General features: G+C 41.3%; 1 protein-coding gene across 2 annotated transcripts; it reads right to left on the bottom strand.

Annotated features, from left to right (window-relative positions):
• Window positions 1-2,138: 2,138 nt before the first annotated feature.
• On the bottom strand, window positions 2,139-17,028 carry LOC119730802 (polymerase delta-interacting protein 2-like). 2 transcript variants are annotated; one of them, XM_038203833.1, is made up of 11 exons: window positions 16,903-17,028; window positions 12,439-12,502; window positions 10,910-11,007; window positions 9,453-9,567; window positions 8,546-8,615; window positions 7,460-7,567; window positions 5,767-5,903; window positions 5,585-5,611; window positions 3,977-4,102; window positions 3,120-3,199; window positions 2,139-2,637 (listed from the first exon to the last, which is right to left on the bottom strand). In XM_038203833.1, the coding sequence occupies exons 1-11, from the start codon at window positions 17,010-17,012 to the stop codon at window positions 2,523-2,525; spliced, it is 1,050 nt and encodes a 349-aa protein (XP_038059761.1). In that variant the 5' UTR covers window positions 17,013-17,028; the 3' UTR covers window positions 2,139-2,522. The 2 variants fall into 2 exon arrangements, with proteins under 2 accessions (XP_038059761.1, XP_038059762.1); XM_038203834.1 differs by having other exon boundaries at window positions 8,546-8,606.
• Window positions 17,029-18,959: the final 1,931 nt, after the last annotated feature.

Genomic DNA, 18,959 nt, shown 5'->3' with positions numbered 1-18,959 from the left:
AAAACGGTGGTTGTGTTTAAAATTCTGTAACTTGAAAAGTACATGAGGGATTTGAATGATTCTTGTACTAAAAGAAAGCTTATGAATGGGGCTTTCATATCCTAGATTTTGAAAGTGCTATATGAAGAACTTCCCTGAAACACACATCCCAACATTTGGGTTTCGTTTTTTTTTTACTCACCCTGTATTTTATAAGGGGAAGTGTGGCCTAGCACTCGTGACTCATGATCAGAGGGTCAAGGGTTCGAATCCAACTTCTGATCATACGTTGTGTCCTCAGGCAAGGCACTTCACCCCCACCTGCCTCTCTCCACACACAAGTATAAATGGATACCGGCATTAGCTGGGGAGTAACCTGTGATGGACTAGCATCCCATCCAGGGGGAGTAGAAATATTCTCAGTCGTGTCATGCCACTGAAACCGAAGATAAACGTCGGCCTGAAGGGTCATATTGGCTCGAGATAGACTTTACTTTTATATGATTTATACATAAAGAAAGCGTCCTGCACATTCTCTTTGTGCGCCTGCGATGGACCACTGACAAGTTCTTGCGATCAGCAACTCAATTTAACATTATAAGCCGCATTTTTTTAAAGCTCAAACTATATTGGGAAAAAATAAAAACAATGTTGAGGTTTGAAAAAAAGAAATTTACACTTGTAAACCTACAAGCAGACCTTATGCAATATTTTGGGGTTTTATTTTGATCATGCATTTGGCATTCCACACTTAAAATCCACTTCCATTGGATAAAGTATATTTTATGGGCATTAAATTCAATAAAAAAGTATTCAATTACACATTTTCAATCCCATATCTCTTCAGAAAGAAGGTCCTGGGAGACTTTTTAAAAGGTCCATGCAATGAATTTTCTTCGGAACATATTCTGTGCAACTTTCTCCTCTTAAACGAATGAAAACTATTTGACATCCCTTTTTGGTTAACTTTAGTGAGAAGTACACTTCTTTAAACTTAAAAAAAAAATCTCCATGCTCTTCTGGTTAACTGAGGCACTGTTGCTGTGATGTCATTTCAGGAAGACGCTGTTCAATTTAGGGGTTCTCTGTTCAAATTGTAAACTCAAAAACTTGCTCATTGAAAAACATTTGTTTAAAAAGTTTACTGATTGGCTTACTGCCATGTACAGACAAAGAATCGCCAAAGAAAAGGAAATTTCCGAACAATTGAGTGTAAGATGATTCGAAACTTCACCTGACCGAATATCAGGCATGCAACTGGGAATTTTGAAGAAGAAAAAAACAGGAAACTCCGAACCACACAAGACTTTGTACAGTGTTTTTCAGTTTGCAATGGCATTCATGAGAAGTACAAAACGAGGAAGTCAGCGGATCCGAGAAAAGTTGCATGCCTGGAATATTGGCCGATCAAGTTATACACACGCCAGCTGCAGCTGCAAAGGTTGCATACAAAGTGTGTTGGTTCAAATTTGCATTCGGCAATGGCTATTATGGGCCACTGGAGTGTATAACTGTCAAAGGACTTTACCCACCTAAAAGATTGGGACCAACAAATAGGCATCGACAAAACATAACCGTTTTCAAAAGAGGGCATCTGACAATGAAAAACGCAACTTTATGATAAAACTGACACCACAGTCATGTGTGCACGAGCCATAGAGCTATATTAAATTACTAGAGCGCTAACTCATGTACAAAGTAATGCCCGATGGGCGCATCCATGTTTGTGCACAAACCTATGGAAAACTCAAAAGTTTGTACGGCTTTTGTACGGCTATTTGCATATCTGCGTTTGTATTCCATACCGGTGCATCATCGAAGCCGACACGCCCAAAACCACAATGCACGATCAGCAAATGAGCGTGTCATTTTGCTCTACGCAAACAGCGCAACGTGTGGGCGTCCCTCCGCTGCAGATGCTTTTCGCCGTGACGTTTTTTAAGCATCATGACGCGCTTAATTTGTTTGCGTATCTTCTACTTGCGCGTTGCATTTAGAGTACACTTTCAAAATTCAATCCATCTAAATTCATTATGTTCTACAAACACGCACATCAATTCCAAATGTCTGTGCCCAGAGCGGCTTCAAAGCGTCTCCACGCGCAAGAATGAAGAGTTATCGCTCTAGTAATTTAAAATAGCTCTGTGGCACGAGCACATTTTTTCCCCTTTTTTTGAATATTCAAATCAGCTAAAAGCTATTTGAGTATTTGGTTGATGATCAAATATTTGGTATATTCGGGACAGCCCCAAGCTTAACTTCAATATGAGGGCATCAATTTCAGATTGAACCTCCAAACTGTGGTTTCAAAGAGCCCTGGGTCTATTCAATGTAATTATGTCTGCCTGTCAGCACCGAATGGAATAGAATAGAAGCTGCTGACGCAAACCAAGACTCTCGCATCATTACTATGTTAAAGGTTGCTGAGCTTTTACCTCCCAATCCATTCTATAACAGACGTAGTAGCATGCCAAAACCAATCGTGCTAAGCATCTGCAGATTTTCAAAGAGGTCATTAAAACGGAGATATTTTGTTGGAAGTTTTATCCAAAGAATCCGTGGGGGCTGGTGTGGTCCTCCTGTTTGCTCTCCAGGGTAAACGGAGGAATCCGACAGTCAAACGTCTGGCCGTTGGTCTTCTCTATTCTGAATGTACCCCTGCAGACACCAACAATTTTGTTTAGATTTAGTTTTACATAAACCAAAAGTATGGCCAATTCTATTAGCATTTTAGTGAAAAATATTGCTGAGAAAAATTTACACACCACGCAAAAATCTGCTAAGAATCAGTTGCATGCAATAAGAGTTCAATATCTTTGTTAGAGTGTAATCTTTCTCTTACATTTAAAATCTCTCAATGCCCTGCAAATTTGGATGCTTTGAAACCCCCTGAATGGCATTTCTGGTGGTAACCAGAGTCTAAAGCCACCCTCAGGTCAACAATGCGACATCACAGAACAGTCGGCAAGTGACTTTTCAGTATCAAGCTGCGCCTGAGTTACGACTGTAGGGAACAAATTAGTCACCGATTTTGGACAACTTTTAAAAAAACGTATTTGGCTTGGATTCTTGTATCTGCACAGAAATTCAAGACACAATAATTCCTTTGGTTCTGAGGTAATATTTTGGTCGGTACATACCACATGTGTCCGCTCGGTGCCTGGAGAGATACATGGCTGCTGTATTGGAAGGCTGGTTGCTCCTTGGACAAAATAGGCTCCTGGCAAATACCAAAATTAAACCAAATATAAAGTTTTAATAAAAATGTAACTGAAACACCAGACAAATGGACTGAAAGACATCCACTAAAGAAACCTGGATTAGAATCAATGTCAAAAGTTATGTTAACCCTAACTCCCTAGGCCCTCTTCGCTAGGAACTATCCTCAATCCTCCAAAATCCTCCAAAATTTGCACTTATGCTCATATGAAGGATACCCAGTGCTTGATGGATACCCATCAAAATTGTCAGTCATGCCTCAAAAAATGCATACATCCTCAATCCTCCAAAATCCTCTTCCTTTTCAAACACCATTCATCCTCAATCCTCCAAAATCCTCTTCCTTTTCAAACACCATTCATCCTCAATCCTCCAAAATCCTCTTCCCTTTCAAACACCATTCATCCTCAATCCTCCAAAATCCTCTCCCTTTTCAAGCACCATTCATCCTCAATCCTCCAAAATACTCTTCGTTTTCAAACACCATTCATCCTCAATCCTCCAAAATCCTCTTCCTTTTCAAACACCATTCATCCTCAATCCTCCAAAATACTCTTCCTTTTCAAACACCATTCTCAATCCTCCAAAATCCTCTTCCTTTTCAAACACCATTCATCCTCAATCCTCCAAAATCCTCTTCCTTTTCTAACACCATTCATCCTCAATCCTCAAATCCTCATGTGCTTCAATACCATTCATCCTCAATCCTCCAAAATCCTCCAAAACTACCATGAGGCTTTTGGAGGACTGAGGTAGGTTAGGGTTAATGCCCACTGACCTGTCCCACGACTCCTCTGCCCCGGACCGTCTCCAGCGTTCCCGACAGGCTGAATATTCTCCAGTGCCGCTCCCTCAACTGGACGGTCTCCTCTCCCAGATTCTCCAGCCGTATGCAGTACCTCCACTGAAACAGAACCAGGCAAAGGGCCAAAACTACATTGATTTGGCAATAGGTTGTTGCCTAGTCCATCACAAGTCAGTAACAATTCAAATCAAAAGTATGACCACAAGTTATAGAGGACGAAATTTTAGAAATGCGTTTGTTACAGCTAATTAACTAGTTTTTCACTTTGAGAATTGGTGACTTGTGATTGATTTGTGAGGACTCCGCTAAGGCCAAGTAAAAAAAAAAAAACAGTTGATCGTCCAGGTTTTTTTCAAAAAGAGGAGGATGAGGGCCTTTTCGTTTTTTATTTTCTATTTTTTTTTCCAAGATGGCTGCCAACTATTTAAATTCAAAATGGCCGCCAAGTTCGGTTCAAAATGACTGCCAGCTTTTGATTAGCTATCCTAATAGTGACTAGAGTCAAAATATTCCTGTTAAACATGTTGTATGTATTTTAATAAAGCGAAATACAAGAAAAAAGTTAGCTTTTGAGGTGAGGGAAAAACAAATTTGTGAAAGGATGCAGCTTCGAGAAAGGATGCGAGTGGGGACGATCAACTTTTTTTTTTTTTTACTTGGCCAAACACTCTGCTTGAGAATTTTCAATTACATTAAACTCTGGTTTATTCAAATCTAAAGGGAATGGACAAAACATTTGAGGTATCTGGAGTTCGAGTAAAGCAAGGTTCCTGATTTTTCTACAGTCACTTCATCTACATGTACACGTATGTACATGAATGGCTTCTATTATTACTCGCTATGCAATGGATATGTTATTTGGCACACTTTTCTCTTTTTCTCCATTCTAATGGTGTAATTGTTTTAGCTACAAGGCATCATTTACTCAGATTCCATATTGTTCTTACCTAAAACATGACAATAAACCACTCAAATTGCGTAACTGTGTGTAGCAAATCTTTGTTCTGTGTCGTTTGTTTATCGATTTCAATGCACCACGCTCGGGGTTTTAGGATGTGCCAGTCCTATTTAATCAATGGAGGGCACACCGGGCCAGCGGCTATGGTTGCCAAACAAAAGTTCAAGTGAAACAGAGGTTCTGATGTGGGCATTTCGAGTTACAGGGGTATTAATGTACGTAAAATCCTATTTTCTTGACAGGAATGGAGTATTACTTTGAGATAAACAGCGTTTCGAGTTATCCAAGTTTGAGTTAACGAGAGCTTACTGTAGCAGCTTATTTCTGCAGTTAAGTTCTGTGCATACATCTATCCCTTAACTAGGTTTCCAATTTTCCTGGATGGCACTGTCCAGTTCAGAGTAATGATCGTACGGCAGAGACGTAAAATTGGGTCCAGAGGTAAAACCCAGTATTTTTTTTATGAGGATTAAATTGCGAAAATACGAGTCTTACCACTGGCCGGAATAAGGCATGCTATCTTTTTATTTTCAGAATCCCATTAAAGTTGATTTAAATTGTTGAATACTGGAAAACCTGATAAACCTAACCAAAGTTAAAACTAAATAGTTGAAGGAACTTACCCAGTATACACTAGAATCTTGTGAAACCTGCAAAAGGACAAACGACAGGTGTCATATGAAGCAGCAAGTGATTTAATCTTCTAATCCTATTTATTTTTAAGAAAAACAAAAATGCATAAAAAGGGCAACCAAAGAAACTTTGGAAGTTTGAACCAAAAGAAAGTGGATTTGATTTGACTTACCCTTGCCCCCATGTAGAACGGAATGACGGTGACTCGAACATTCTCCGTTGTCTCTCTGTGTACGTCTGACAGCTCCAGCCATGGGTGGTTCTTCTCCTGCCAGGCTTTCAACGTGTCCTTGGGCACAAAGGGCGTGTCTGCAGGAGGAGGGAGAAGGGTGAAAGTCAGTCAAGTTCAACGCAAGTCACCCACAAGTACTTCAGTCTCAAGTCAAGACACAAGATATTAGATTTTTGCAATAGCCTACTTGTAGGTCTACCACAACATACGATAAAACGTCTCCAACTTGTCCAGAACTCTGCCGCTCGCACACTCACAAGAACGAAATCATCTTCCCACATAACACCCATCTTGCGCAAACTTCATTGGCTACCAATCCAGTACCGCATACATTACAAAGTTCTCCTTCTTACTTTCAAAGCTCTTCATGGTTTAGCCCCACTGTATCTGAAGGAAATTGTTCAACATCGTCAACTGAGACCAGGTCTGAGGTCGTCGTCATCCAATATACTGTTTGTACCGAAGACTCGTTTGGCGACCTACGGAGATCGAGCAATTTTCCAGCTCTGCACCACGTCTCTGGAACGCGTTACCAGACGAGTTGAGGGCAATACAGGAATTATCTCTCTTCACACGCCAACTAAAGACCCACCTCTTCAATCAGTTTCTCTCTCACACATAATGACCTCTACCTTCACACACACTGACTTTTCACTGACCGGCGCCTTTGAATGACTATTATTGTCAGATACTGTGCTCCTTACAAATGCTTTGTTATTATTATTATTATTATTATTATATTCAAATGAACTGTGACAAATTAAAGGCCATTCTTAACTCTACTGTGCATCCCGATTCTAGTGACCAGACATGGGAAGTGACTTGTAATTTGACTGGTGATGGACCAAACTTCAACACTGGTGCAAGTTGACCAAAAAAATAAATAAATTGAAAAGTTGAACAAAGAAATTGACTGGAGCAGGGGTTGAACCTGCGACCTCCGGATAACGTTCCGGTGCTCCAGCTCAGTTGGTAGAGCACCGGAATTGTGATCCGGAGGTCGCAGGTTCAAGCCCCGCTCCAGTCAATTGCCTTGTTCAACTTTTCAATTGTTATAATTCACCTAGTCAGTTTCCCTGTGTGGTTCATTTGAAGAAAAAAAACCCAGTATTGTATGTCTACCATCTTTCATTTACATAAACTAAAACCCCTTGGCTCTTTTTGCTAGGAACCATCCTCAATCCTGCAGCATCTTCCAATTGCCACCATGTACAAATTGGAAGTCATCCTCAATCCTCCAAAATCATCCGTTATTTCTTGAATTTGTTCAGTGGAGGGTGACCATTGCCTCAATCCTTCAAAATCCTCCAACAGTCACTGTTATAGGTTGAGGCAGTGTCGATGACATTCAGAAGCATAGTGCGGATGATATCAAGCATAATGCAGGGCTCAATTATGCATGACTGAAACAATGCTGGTAACAGGCTACGGTTGCATGTGTATAGAGAGTTCTATCGTTACGCCACTGATTTAAGCAACTTTTTTCCTCTGAGGTAAGCACGGCTTTTGGTGTGCTGGCCCTTTACGGTCGCCGTGAAATAGATGGAGGCTCTGTTAGCAGAAAATTGTGTGCTTAGCAGCGCCATGGCATTGGGCCCTCGAAGCTTCCTGGCGAAAAAAAAACATGACTTACCTTGCCCCGGGTTGCGTTCCAGGAATTTATCAAATAGCTCGTGCTGAATGGGGTTTTTCTCTGTTGTGGAGTATGGCAGTATGTCCTCATGGGCGACATAGTCAAGACCTAAGAAGATGCGTCAAATGTTACAACTGGTGCACAAATATTTCAATCTGCGTCTCAATTTTAAAAATGTAAATTGTATCTTAAACACATTTGATTACATTTACCACTAAGTTAGTAACTAGAAGTGAAACTGCCACAGAGCCAAAAAAAACCCCAAAAACTATAAAACAAAAACCTAAAAACCCAATACATATTGAGCTGTTTCTATAACCATTCAGGGTGTTATGTGACAAAATATAATTAATGGCAAAAGATTCACTGTCTTGCTTATACTTGCAAAAGTTAAAGATAAGAGTATATCATTTGTCAGTTTTGCATTTTTCTTGTTCGCAGCGACAAAATTGCTCAAAATCTAAAGAAGGGTGCTTAACAACTAACCAGATGAAATTTTATATCAGTGAATGTTGTTTATTCCGAGAAAACAATACTCTGATATCTAGCTTTCAATTCAAAAGTTACTGAGTCATGTTTTGAATTGCGCCCGAAATCAGCGTCTGGTACACATTCCCATTCAGCTGATTGCAGCTACACGATATCACGCACTGAACCGACGAATTATAGCAACCGCATGTGCGCCATGTCAATGCTTGCACGCACCCATTCACGGTATCGCCGAATTAAAAATGAACTACTAACGGACATTTCCAAATATGCGTCTTTAGACACATCTTTGGAAATGGCCTTCTTTCATTGTTTTCTTCAATGAGAGCATGCCAGAAAGAATAATTTCACATGGAGTTTAGTGTCATTACTTTCTTTAAACCAAGTAAACTTTTCAACAATAATTTTGTCAGTTACTTTTTGGATAGCTGCAAATTATAAACTCTACCTTTAACAAAAGTGAGGATGCTACAAGTACATAATAACCAGCCTTTTTCCCTGTAAACCCACTCCTGTCAAACCAGAAAGGTTACATAGCCTTTCCCATAAACAATTGGTCAACGTCACTCAAATGAAGATTGAATACGATGAGGTTACCTGGGATGGCATAGAGAGACCTATTGTTGTCTTGGTTGCCTAGAAACGTGACGGCTTCCGTCTGTGCCCGCTTAATGGCAAGGAGAAAAGGAGGCAAAACAAGGGAATAAACAAACAAACAAACAACTTCAATCTCTGAAGAACAAGCAGACAATCTGTTCATATTTGGGAATGTGTCCAAGAGAGGGTCTTTTAGAGAGTGGATTTTCACCTGGCCCAGGAATCTTTATGCTTCTTGTGTCCCTGGGCATGATATACTGCATTAATTCGGGCGATTCACAATGCAGTGCGCCACCAAGAGTTTGCCACAGAGAGTTCATTTTTCCCAGTGCATTGTGGGAGATGGTCGACAAATTCGCAGCACGGGACATTTGAAATTGTTGGTTTTTCCAGGCAGTGGTTTCGTCAAGCGTATGATTCGAGGATCTGTTTGCCCATTTCTTTTCTTGTTATCAATATGGTGTTTTTGGTAAGGCGGCAGAACGCTATGCCCCAATCTATGACATATTAGCTCAAGTTGTCTACCGACACTCATTCAAATGGGCCATGTTTTGTCCACCGTAAACTTAAAAAATGGACTCTCCGTTGCAAACTCTTGGTGGCTCACTGCATTGTGAATCGCCCGAATTGATACTGTCCACCTTTCCATGCAAGAATTGAAAATGGCATGGTGTGGCTAACTGACGAATTCAAGTGACAGATATACGCTGTAAACATACTGGTTTAGAAGCAAATAAAATGGGTGCAAATTGTTTTTTTAAATGAGTGTGCGTAGCCAATAGCATAATGCTTCACTTTTTTACCACTACAGACACAGTTACGCCAAATCGATGAATGTAGCCAATATATTGGTCGACAACGAAGTTTAATACCGAGACGGAATAAGGGTTAATTTTTGGAAACTCACAATGAACGGGCAGTCCCTGCTGTCAATCAGGACTTGGTAGTACACATGCGTCTTGCCTTTGACTTCTTTGTTGTCTGTGTGTATGTGTTCCCCACTCTCGGCTGTGGTGGCTGGGCTGTACGAAAAACAATCACATGCAAATTTGTTAACAGACTTTGACTTTTGATGGCATTTATTACATCCAGATGTAATTGTTTACAAATGTAATACACTCAACCAAAAAAGAAAGGTCCCCCCTTCCAATACTTTTTTGTCTAACTCAAAACTACTGAGCACTTCTCCCTCAAATAACGACTAATCAGTACAGAAATTCCGTAGCAATCCAGCCATACTCTTTATTTGGCCCAAAACATTGATAATGTGTACATATATATGCAATTTATGACAAATGATACCGAAAAGCATTGCACTTTTGTATACGTACAAGTTGTGGTTCAAAATCACCTTGCACGTATACAAAAACTTGTGCAACTTTTTGGGGGGTACCATTTGTCATAAATTGCATAATTGTGTACACATTATCACTGTTTTGGGCCAAACAAAGAGTATGGCTGGATTGCTAAGGAATTCTGTACTGATCAGTTGTAATGTGAGCATGACGTGCCCAGCAGTTTTTGAGTTAGACAAAAAAGTATTAGGTGGGGACTTTCTTTTTTAGTTGAGTGTATTTGATTTGGCCTTCACCAACCAAATTTGTTTAAAAACTGTACACTCATTGTTGTTTGAGATTTTAAGAAAAAAACATAAAATGTCTGCTCAGGTTGGACTCAAAATCATGATTCTGGACTAAGCTGTTGAGTGGTCAATTTGGCTGCCATGTTTTTGTAATACGACGGGTTACGGAAGACCTGATAGAAGGCGCCCGCTGAATGGTCAGAATCTCGAGGTCAAGACACAGTCTTGCATAATTAATTGCCGAATCTGCTCGCATATCATAGACCCTTGCTGTGCAGAGAGGAAATTCCATAGACTGGTAATATCCTTCCATAAAAAAAAACGAGACAGCATCTAATAGATGATAATTTAACCCTAATTCCCCAGGCATTTTTGCTAGGATTATCCTCAATCCTGCAAAATCCTCCAACTGCCTCCATGTAAAAAAAGCATATAGCCTCAATCCTGCAAAAAAATCTGTTATTTCTTGAATGTGGTCCTTGGAGGGATGACCACTGCCTCAATCCTGCAAAATCCTCCGGCAATCACTGTCAATATGTTGAGGCAGAGGCAGTGACATCCTGGAGCAGTGCGGAGGATTTCAAGTATAATCAAGGACAAAATTTATGCCACGCTGAGCATAACAACACAAGGTCCAGCCCAAGACCTTGACACAGTGCATCCTCCCATATCAGCGACGCACATTTGCCATGTAACCTGAATCCTGCAAATTCCTCCACTTTGCAAAAAGGATTTTAGAGGATTTGGGATGGTTAGGGTTAAAGTTACTCTAATTTCTGTACCTTCCCTGTTTGTTGCTTGCTACATCTCGGTCATACAACCTTGCCAGCCAGGGGAATAAGAGGATACCTCGGTAGCCGAATATCCTGTGTAGAAACAGCTGCAATGAAAAGATTGGAGAAAAAAAATTAAGATTTTAGGTTCAAAAATTGGCCGTTCTTAATCAGGGGTGTGAGTGACCACTGATAAAAATACCTGAAAACAGCTGAAAAAGGTGTAAAAATGCTGAACTTTGGAAATCTCCTATACTTTTGTACACAGCAAGTGAGGGGAAAAAAGCTGAAATCCGAAACAAAAAAAGCTGAAATCAGCTTTAAACCTGAGATTTCACGACCCTGTTAATACTGCATATGGGAGTCCCTAAACTTTACATTGACAACATGCAACACTAAAAAATAGACTGGCACATGAAACAATCAGTCCAACAACCCTTTTAGTACTGCATCAATCAACTGTGTCAAAAGAAACATCTGGTACCTAGCCTTTATTTCTACACATTCTCTCCATAGTCTGCCACCAGACTACTGAAAAGGTCGGTCTTTTCAAACAGTTGGACATGTACCAGTCTAGTTTTCAAATCGAAATCACTTGGCTTCAGTCCCATCAGGTGCAAAATACTGAAGAGACGTCTCTTTTAAAACTTGAATTGAGACCTTAAACTTAGCTGATGAAATAATGAGGACCTAGTCCGAAAATTTGGGACTCTCAATACTGTGTATGAGAGTCCCAAAACTTAAGGTATTGAAAACATGCAAAACAAGAAAATAGACTGACACCTAAAACAACCAGTCCAACACAGCTTCAGTACTGCATCAATCAACCATGCCAAAAGAATTTTAAGAAACATGTGGCATGAAGCGGGAACTAGTCTCAATTTACTACACATTTCTCCATAGTCAGCCACCAGACTATTGACACTGAATGAAGATGTCAGTCTTTCCAAATAGGTGGACCATGGTTGGACATGTACCAGTCTAGTCTTTAGCCCCATTTTGAAATCACTTGACTTCCCTCTCATGTGAAAAATATTGAAGAAAAGTCTCCTTTAAAAATTGAATTGAGTCTGCAAACTTGGTTGGTGAAATACTGAGGACATTTTCTTTGCCCCAGTGGAATTTGTGGAGAAATTTGCTGGCTAAACTGTGAGTAAAGTGGGCCTGATTTAGTTTTGCACGTTTCAGAGCACTCCAGAGCCCCGTCTAATGAGGACCTTGTCTTTGGCTCATGACAATTGGAGTGAGTACAGTTGGCCTCAATTTGGTTTGCACGATTTTCTGCACACAAGGTCCCAGTCTGGAGTCGAGTCTATTGGATGGTATTGTGTGAATACATGACAGCCATCGAAAGACACACTCAAGAGTACTTCAATATTTGTGTTCTTTTTCACTGTTAGTATTGAGGGGCTGTTCATGAATGATGTCCACAGGCAATCTATGACTGGGCTAGTCAAATTGCTGACATATCTGGAATAGTAATTTTGCTTTTTAATATAACACGGTGTCTAGGGTGCATTGTAAATTGTAATCTTTACCTGTCCTGTGACATATTTGCCTTGTTGCTTTGGTGATTCAAGCTTGCCCACTGTCAGTAATTTCCTAAAGAAAAAAAAACTATGGAATTATTTATTTTATTTACAAAAACATGTTTAACTAGGCCCTAGGCCGATGTATTACCAAATGTTTATAACTTTTTAATGCAAAATGTAGAATCAATTTTCTTTACTAACCTCATTCCCATTATTACTAATAATCAGGAATGCAACTGGGAAATCACAAAAAAGAGGAAATTCAAATTTTTCCCAGACTTTGTACAGTGTTTTTCTATTTTCAATGGCACACATTGGGAGTAAAAAAAAGATGAAATCAGCTGATCCGAGGAAAAGTTGCATGCCTGAATAATATTATTTTTTCTTCTTCCCTTTTTTATGGTTACTTTTTATCTCCTTGCTTTGCCACTGCTTGTTGGTATATTTTTTTGCAAAACAAGAAAATGTTTATTTTCACTCAAAAGCAGTAGGCCTAGGTTTACTTCTTGTGTAGCACCACTGGATTTGGCAGGCATACTTGCTTTAAATACCACGCCATGTCTTCGATACAGTTGTGAATGTTCAGGCATTTCTACTTTGGCAAATTTAAACAACCGGCAGTGACTGACAACTCGAAACTGTGTCAGCCGCATAAATATGGCTCAAATACTGGACTTGCTTTGTCTTGTGAACCACACAGCAGTGATAGCAACATGTGAGGAAAGTGACAGCACTTTTTTCAAGGTCAGTCATTGCAAAAATGTTGAAAAGACATGAATATGGGACTGAGAAACATTGTTGTGTTAGAAAATACTTTGAAAATACACTCAACAAGTCTCAATAGACTTTGTACACAACCTAAGAAGTGGCGTCTGGATTACCATGATTACTTTATTTCCAAAGACAAGTCTCCTTTATTTAACATTTTAATTGAGACCGCAAACTTGGCTGGTGAAATACCGAGGACCTTGTCTTTGCCTCACGAAAATTTTGCAAAATTTTGTTGGCTTGAGACTCAAGAGTGAGTACAGTTGGCCTGACGATGACTAGAGCAGGCTAGTCGAAACGTTGAGACCAAAGACAAGTTCGTTTAGAACTTACAGCAGGACTGTTCTTATCAGAACAAAAAACTACTTAGCAAAGTTGATAATAAGCAGGACAAGTTCTTTTCAGAACTAATATCTTCTAAGCAGTAGTTATTACCACATGGTGTTACCGCAAACCGAAACGATATGGCCTGATTTTGTTTTGCATGTTTTTCTGCACTGAAGTCGAGGTCTCAGTCTGCAGGGGGGGGGGGGTAACACACTGTGTACGCGGTCCTACTAAACCGCGTCGACAAGCGTCAATGGTCGTCAACAAGCATCAACAAATTTTGTATATGCTTGTGAACATTAAAAGTAGCTTTATATGGTAGAAAAAGCAATAAAGAACATCTTTTGCATTTCAATTAAAGTTAAAATTATTTTAAAACTTGTTTTTAAATGTACAACGAATTTGTCGATTAGTGTTGGGTTGGCCTCCATCTTGTTTGGATGGCGCTGTACACTTCGCGCATGCGTAGTAACTAGTATGGATCTGTACACTTCACGCATGCGTAGTACGGCTAGCTTAGCGTAAACAAAATGGCGGCCAACACTAGTCGACAAATTCGTTGAACATTTCGCATTAAAAAAAAAAAGTTTAAAATAATTTTAACTTTAATTGATAGGCCTACTGTAGCTGGAGTTACCCAGCCCTAAATTTTATCATTGGGTTGTCATCTAGGGCTGGAGCTAATTTTTCACGTAACCCAGCAGCGTAGGCAGGTCCCCCCAAAAATATGAGGTTTACCACTCGCATCACAGCTGCGGTACTGGAACCGCAACCGATAGTGCATGAAACAGTCATCGGGTGTTACGCTTCTGCGTGACGTCATGCGCCAACAGCCAGCGCAGCCGGCAAAAACGACTAGTTGACAGCGCGCTGTGCCTGGTAATCGACCGCCATTCATTGTACACAATTTTTTTTGTGCACAAACCAATTGCGGTCCTGGCCATGCCTGCAAGGTTGTCAGGTTAGCGGTTATTCCTCCTTTTTTCACTGCAATTGTAGGCTGAATCTTCATCGTGGATCGTTTTTTTACTTCAAGGACCTGTGTAATGGTTATTCCAGGCAAGTTTGGGGTGAGTTGCAGTTGCAATTAGTGTGTAACGGGGACAAAATTGAACAATTTTCGCAATTTTTGGTACAACTATAGAATGCAGGGCCACTTTACTCTACATCCGCGCCTCCGTACGGCTGCGTGGAGGCGTGGAGCCACAGTCGACCTAACTCCGAAAATCGACCGTGGAATCGTGGCCGTGGAGCCGCAGTCGATATCTCCGAGAATTGCGCCCTCTATCGGTGCGCGTCTCTGCGACTCCCCGCCTCCGCGCCTCCGCCACTCCAGACAGTGCCCCGTCGCCCTCCTCCCTTCCTAATTTGCGACCTCATTTAAAATGGACTCCGCGCCTCCGCCACTCCAGACAGTGCCCCGTCGCCCTCCGCCCTTCCTAATTTGCGACCTCATTTAAAATGGACTCTGCGACTCCCCGACTCCGCGCCTCCGCCACTCCAGACAGTGCCCCGTCGCCCTCCGCCCTTCCTAATTTGCGAGCCCATTTAAAATGGATATGGATGCTTCGTTCTCAAAAAAATTCCGCCGAGGATTGCGCCCTCTATCGGCGCGAGTCTCTGAGACTCCGCGACTCCGCGCCTCCGCCACTCCAGTGCCCCGCGTCTCCGCGACTCTGCGACTCACCGACTCCGCGCCTCCGCCACTCCGCGACTCCGATCCGTACCGTGCCCCCACCACATTTACAAGCACGCCCTCCCTTCCGATCCTTCATGAGAAGCTTAGAAGACAAGTGCATTCGCTGTACTTAGCACTTTTTGCAGGTTTGCATATCTATTACTCCTATCCATCCACGCCTCCAAGCAAAATAAAAAACCTTGCTCCGGCGTGGCCCTGCATTCTATAGTTGCTCCCAATTTTTTTTGGGACCTGCCTACGCTGCTGGGTTACGTGAAAAATTAGCTCCAGCCCTAGATGACAACCCAATGATAAAATTTAGGGCTGGGTAACTCCAGCTAGGCCTACTGATGATATGATACTGATAGTGTAGTCCGAGTAACTTGGACCCAACTTATCGCCTTTTTAACATTTGGACATGGTCTGGCGATAGTAAGGTCCAAGCTAATACCGCGACCTAGACAACACAGTCCCAAAAACCAACATTTTCAAACAAAAAACATCAGATTTCACCTTCAAAACGGCCTCCAAATTACTAGATATGCCACCTGAGGTACAAGTAGACATCGATAATTAAGATGGTTGTACTGAAGTTTACTTACGATCCGGAAAAAAAGGTGAAATTTTCCGTTCATTTCGGAGAGCTCCCCTCGCGATCTTGAACACGTTAAATTTCCGATCGTGTTTAATGTTTGAACGACGCGATTTCTTCTACATGCCCAGCGTACATTCGATGGTCCCCGTATCCCGTGTGCGATTCCGTTACCGAGCGCGCGCGATGCATCGATTATGATAATGAGTCACGTTTGTAAACACATACATGCGCATTTCGAACTGTAAAAGGGAATCGGGAACCAGCTTGAACTGGTACCCGCCATAAAAGCTGCGCTAGTTCCAGACTCCCTATTATCGTTTGAAATGCACATGTGTTTACAAACGTGATCCAGTCTACTCATTATCATAATCGATGCATCGCGCACGCTCGGTAACGGAATCGCACACGGGATACGGGGACCATCGAATGTACGCTGGGCATGTAGAAGAAATCGCGTCGTTCAAACTTTAAACACGATCGGAAATTTAACGTGTTCAAGATCGCGAGGGGAGCTCTCCGAAATGAACGGAAAATTTCACTTTTTTCCGGATCGTAAGTAAACTTCAGTACAACCATCTTAATTATCGATGTCTACTTGTACTTCAGGTGGCATATCTAGTAATTTGGAGGCCGTTTTGAAGGTGAAATCTGATGTTTTTGTTTGAAAATGTTGGTTTTTGGGACTGTGTTGTCTAGGTCGCGGTATTAGCTTGGACCTTACTATCGCCAGACCATGTCCAAATGTTAAAAAAGGCGATAAGTTGGGTCCAAGTTACTCGGACATGTCGGACTACTGATAGTGATAGGCCTATGCAGAAGATGTTCTTCATTGCTTTTTCTACCATATAAAGCTAGGGCCTACTTCAAAAGCATATACAAATTTTGTTGATGCTTGTTACCGAACGTTGACGTTTGTTTGACGCTTGTTGACGCTTGTTGACGCAGTTTTTATTAGTAGGACCCTGTGTATAGTCGGCAGTGCCACGACGCACGACTTTCTAAGATTTTGTCGAGGCTGAAAAACGGGGGAAAACATAGCAATAACAATCAAACACCGTAATCTTTCGAATCAACGACAATACAGTATCGTACAGACACTTACTTTGTTGCTAAATGTCTTTGGTTTGTGGAATTATTTTGGGCAGAAACCGTTAAAAAGGCACAACTCCTGTGAGACGTCCGCAACAAAACTCTGGCTACGCAAGTCGCCATGTTTTTTCTTACCTATTAATAGCGCCCTCTGTAGAAAGTTTTCGTGAGCACGTACGTACCTTTTTTTTTCGAGGCTCTATCTAGTAGCCAACCGCGTCGCGCATGTACATGTACTTCGTTTTTCCACTTAAAACCCCATTTTTTTTTCAATACTGACTAGAAAAATCAAGTCAGATTGACTGATTTTCAGTTGCACCCAGCTGACCCTGAATAGTCAAATGTAACTGGTTTCTAGTCGAATCTGACTAATGTGTTGGCCTACGAAAAATTTGGGGGCCTACTGAAAATACCGCATTGTGCAATAAAACACATACAGGCCTACAACCACACATCCACACGCAGAGAAAAGTTTTTAAAAAGTTTGAGGGTCTCTCTCAGATTTCACCAACTGACGCTGTACAGTCGTATGTAGACATACAACATGTACGTGTAAAGTCTCATTCTGAAGCATGGTGCCGGGCATGCGCGTAAATCGGTGGGGGACGGAGGGTCATGTCGTTTCCCTCCCCCTCTCCCCCCCCCCACTTTGTCCCCGAATAAGAAACCATTGTAGCCTACATTCTATTCTATAGCTCAGAATAGCTGATTCAATGACTCCGAACTCGAAAATGATGATGATCTTTTGCATACACAAAAAAGTGTTGAAGTGGTCAGAAATAATTGTCTCAGATCGCACCACAGAGCGTCTAGAATCCAAACTTTTTTCGGGTCCCTTTAATAAGCGGGCCCCGAACCTCATGCCGTTTAGGCTTCGCACTCGCATTTAGTTCTAATCAAGATACACATCCACCCCACGTTTAAGAAGCGATTTACGCCCTTGGTGCCAACAGGCTTTTAGAGTATGGCATACCAGTTTGGCCTGGCTTGATTTGTACAGTGCTTTGTTCTTTGAATTTGGTGCCGGTGCCTAGGGCCTACGGAACACTGGTGCCTAGGGCCTACGGAACACTAGTGCCTAGGGCCTACGGAAACACTTAATCCGGGCCGCGTAATTTTTTTTCCTAGGAGGGTTAGGGGCAATGTCATGAATAATTCAGTTTTTCCTTTGAATCATTGCAAGACTTAGGTTCTCGTTCTATTTTCCCCTTAATTTAAAATTATCTCAGTGATAAATTTGGAGAAGAAAAATAGCTGATGAAAATGAGCAGCGACGACGTGGATTCGAACCAGGGATCTTTGTACCCATAGCTCATCTCGCTATCCACTAGGCTACTGTGTGGTAGCTCGACGACAACCGTTCTTTAAAATGCTTTAATGTATTGTAACTAGTTGAGTAACTAACAACAATGCTGTTGATGTCATTGTCCGTTCTCATGGATAAACATGAATTATTCATGACATTGCCCCTAACTCTCCTAGGAATAAATATTACGCATCCGGGCCTGGCACGCCTATTGCACAGACCAAGCGGCAACACCCAACTTGGGCCAAGTCCTTTTTCAGCTCGAGCGTGAAACAAGTGCAGTTGGTGTACACGTGCTTTTTGGGTGTGGCACCTTGAAATATAGATTTTCAAATTGAATTGATAAAAATTGTCTAGAAATACATTTATGAGCTTTCGAATGAGACATCGCACGAACAAATCGGCCCATGACACGTAATCAATTAATTAATTTCAACTTTTGAATTAAGAGCGGGACGCTCCTAATTCGTTCTGAATATTGTGCGCAATTTCTGAACTTGAGCACGCCATGATTTTTGAAACTGTATAAAGGCCTGCAAAAACAAACTGCAAACTGCAAATAATGTGGGTACTATATTGGCCTACTGGCTTCACATGCTAATTGTTGTTCAGAAACATACGTTACAGGAATTCATTATTCCTGTATTTGTATCCGATAAAACCAATTCCGGAAACATCATTACAAGGAAAACATCTCTCCCGGTATAGTGGTTTTCTGGTTTCACAGAAACTTTTAGGGGCACCATTGAACTTTGCTCAGCCGT

The sequence above is a fragment of the Patiria miniata genome, unplaced genomic scaffold (genome assembly GCF_015706575.1).
Source record: "Patiria miniata isolate m_02_andy unplaced genomic scaffold, ASM1570657v1 HiC_scaffold_22, whole genome shotgun sequence".
Taxonomy (NCBI): domain Eukaryota; kingdom Metazoa; phylum Echinodermata; class Asteroidea; order Valvatida; family Asterinidae; genus Patiria; species Patiria miniata.
The sequence above is the reverse complement of the archived record's forward strand: the minus strand, read 5'-3'. Positions and strand labels throughout refer to the sequence as shown.

Bases quoted from the DNA above. Each gene is read 5' to 3' on its own strand.
- LOC119730802 (XM_038203833.1), bottom strand. From the start codon at position 17,012: ATGGCGACTTGCGTAGCCAGAGTTTTGTTGCGGACGTCTCACAGGAGT. The intron at 5,904-7,459 runs GTAAGTCATGTT...CTCCTCCTGCAG, and splicing joins GGAACGCAACCCGGGGCAAG to ACACGCCCTTTGTGCCCAAG. The intron at 3,200-3,976 runs GTCAGTGGGCAT...GGTATTTGCCAG, and splicing joins GCAGAGGAGTCGTGGGACAG to GAGCCTATTTTGTCCAAGGA.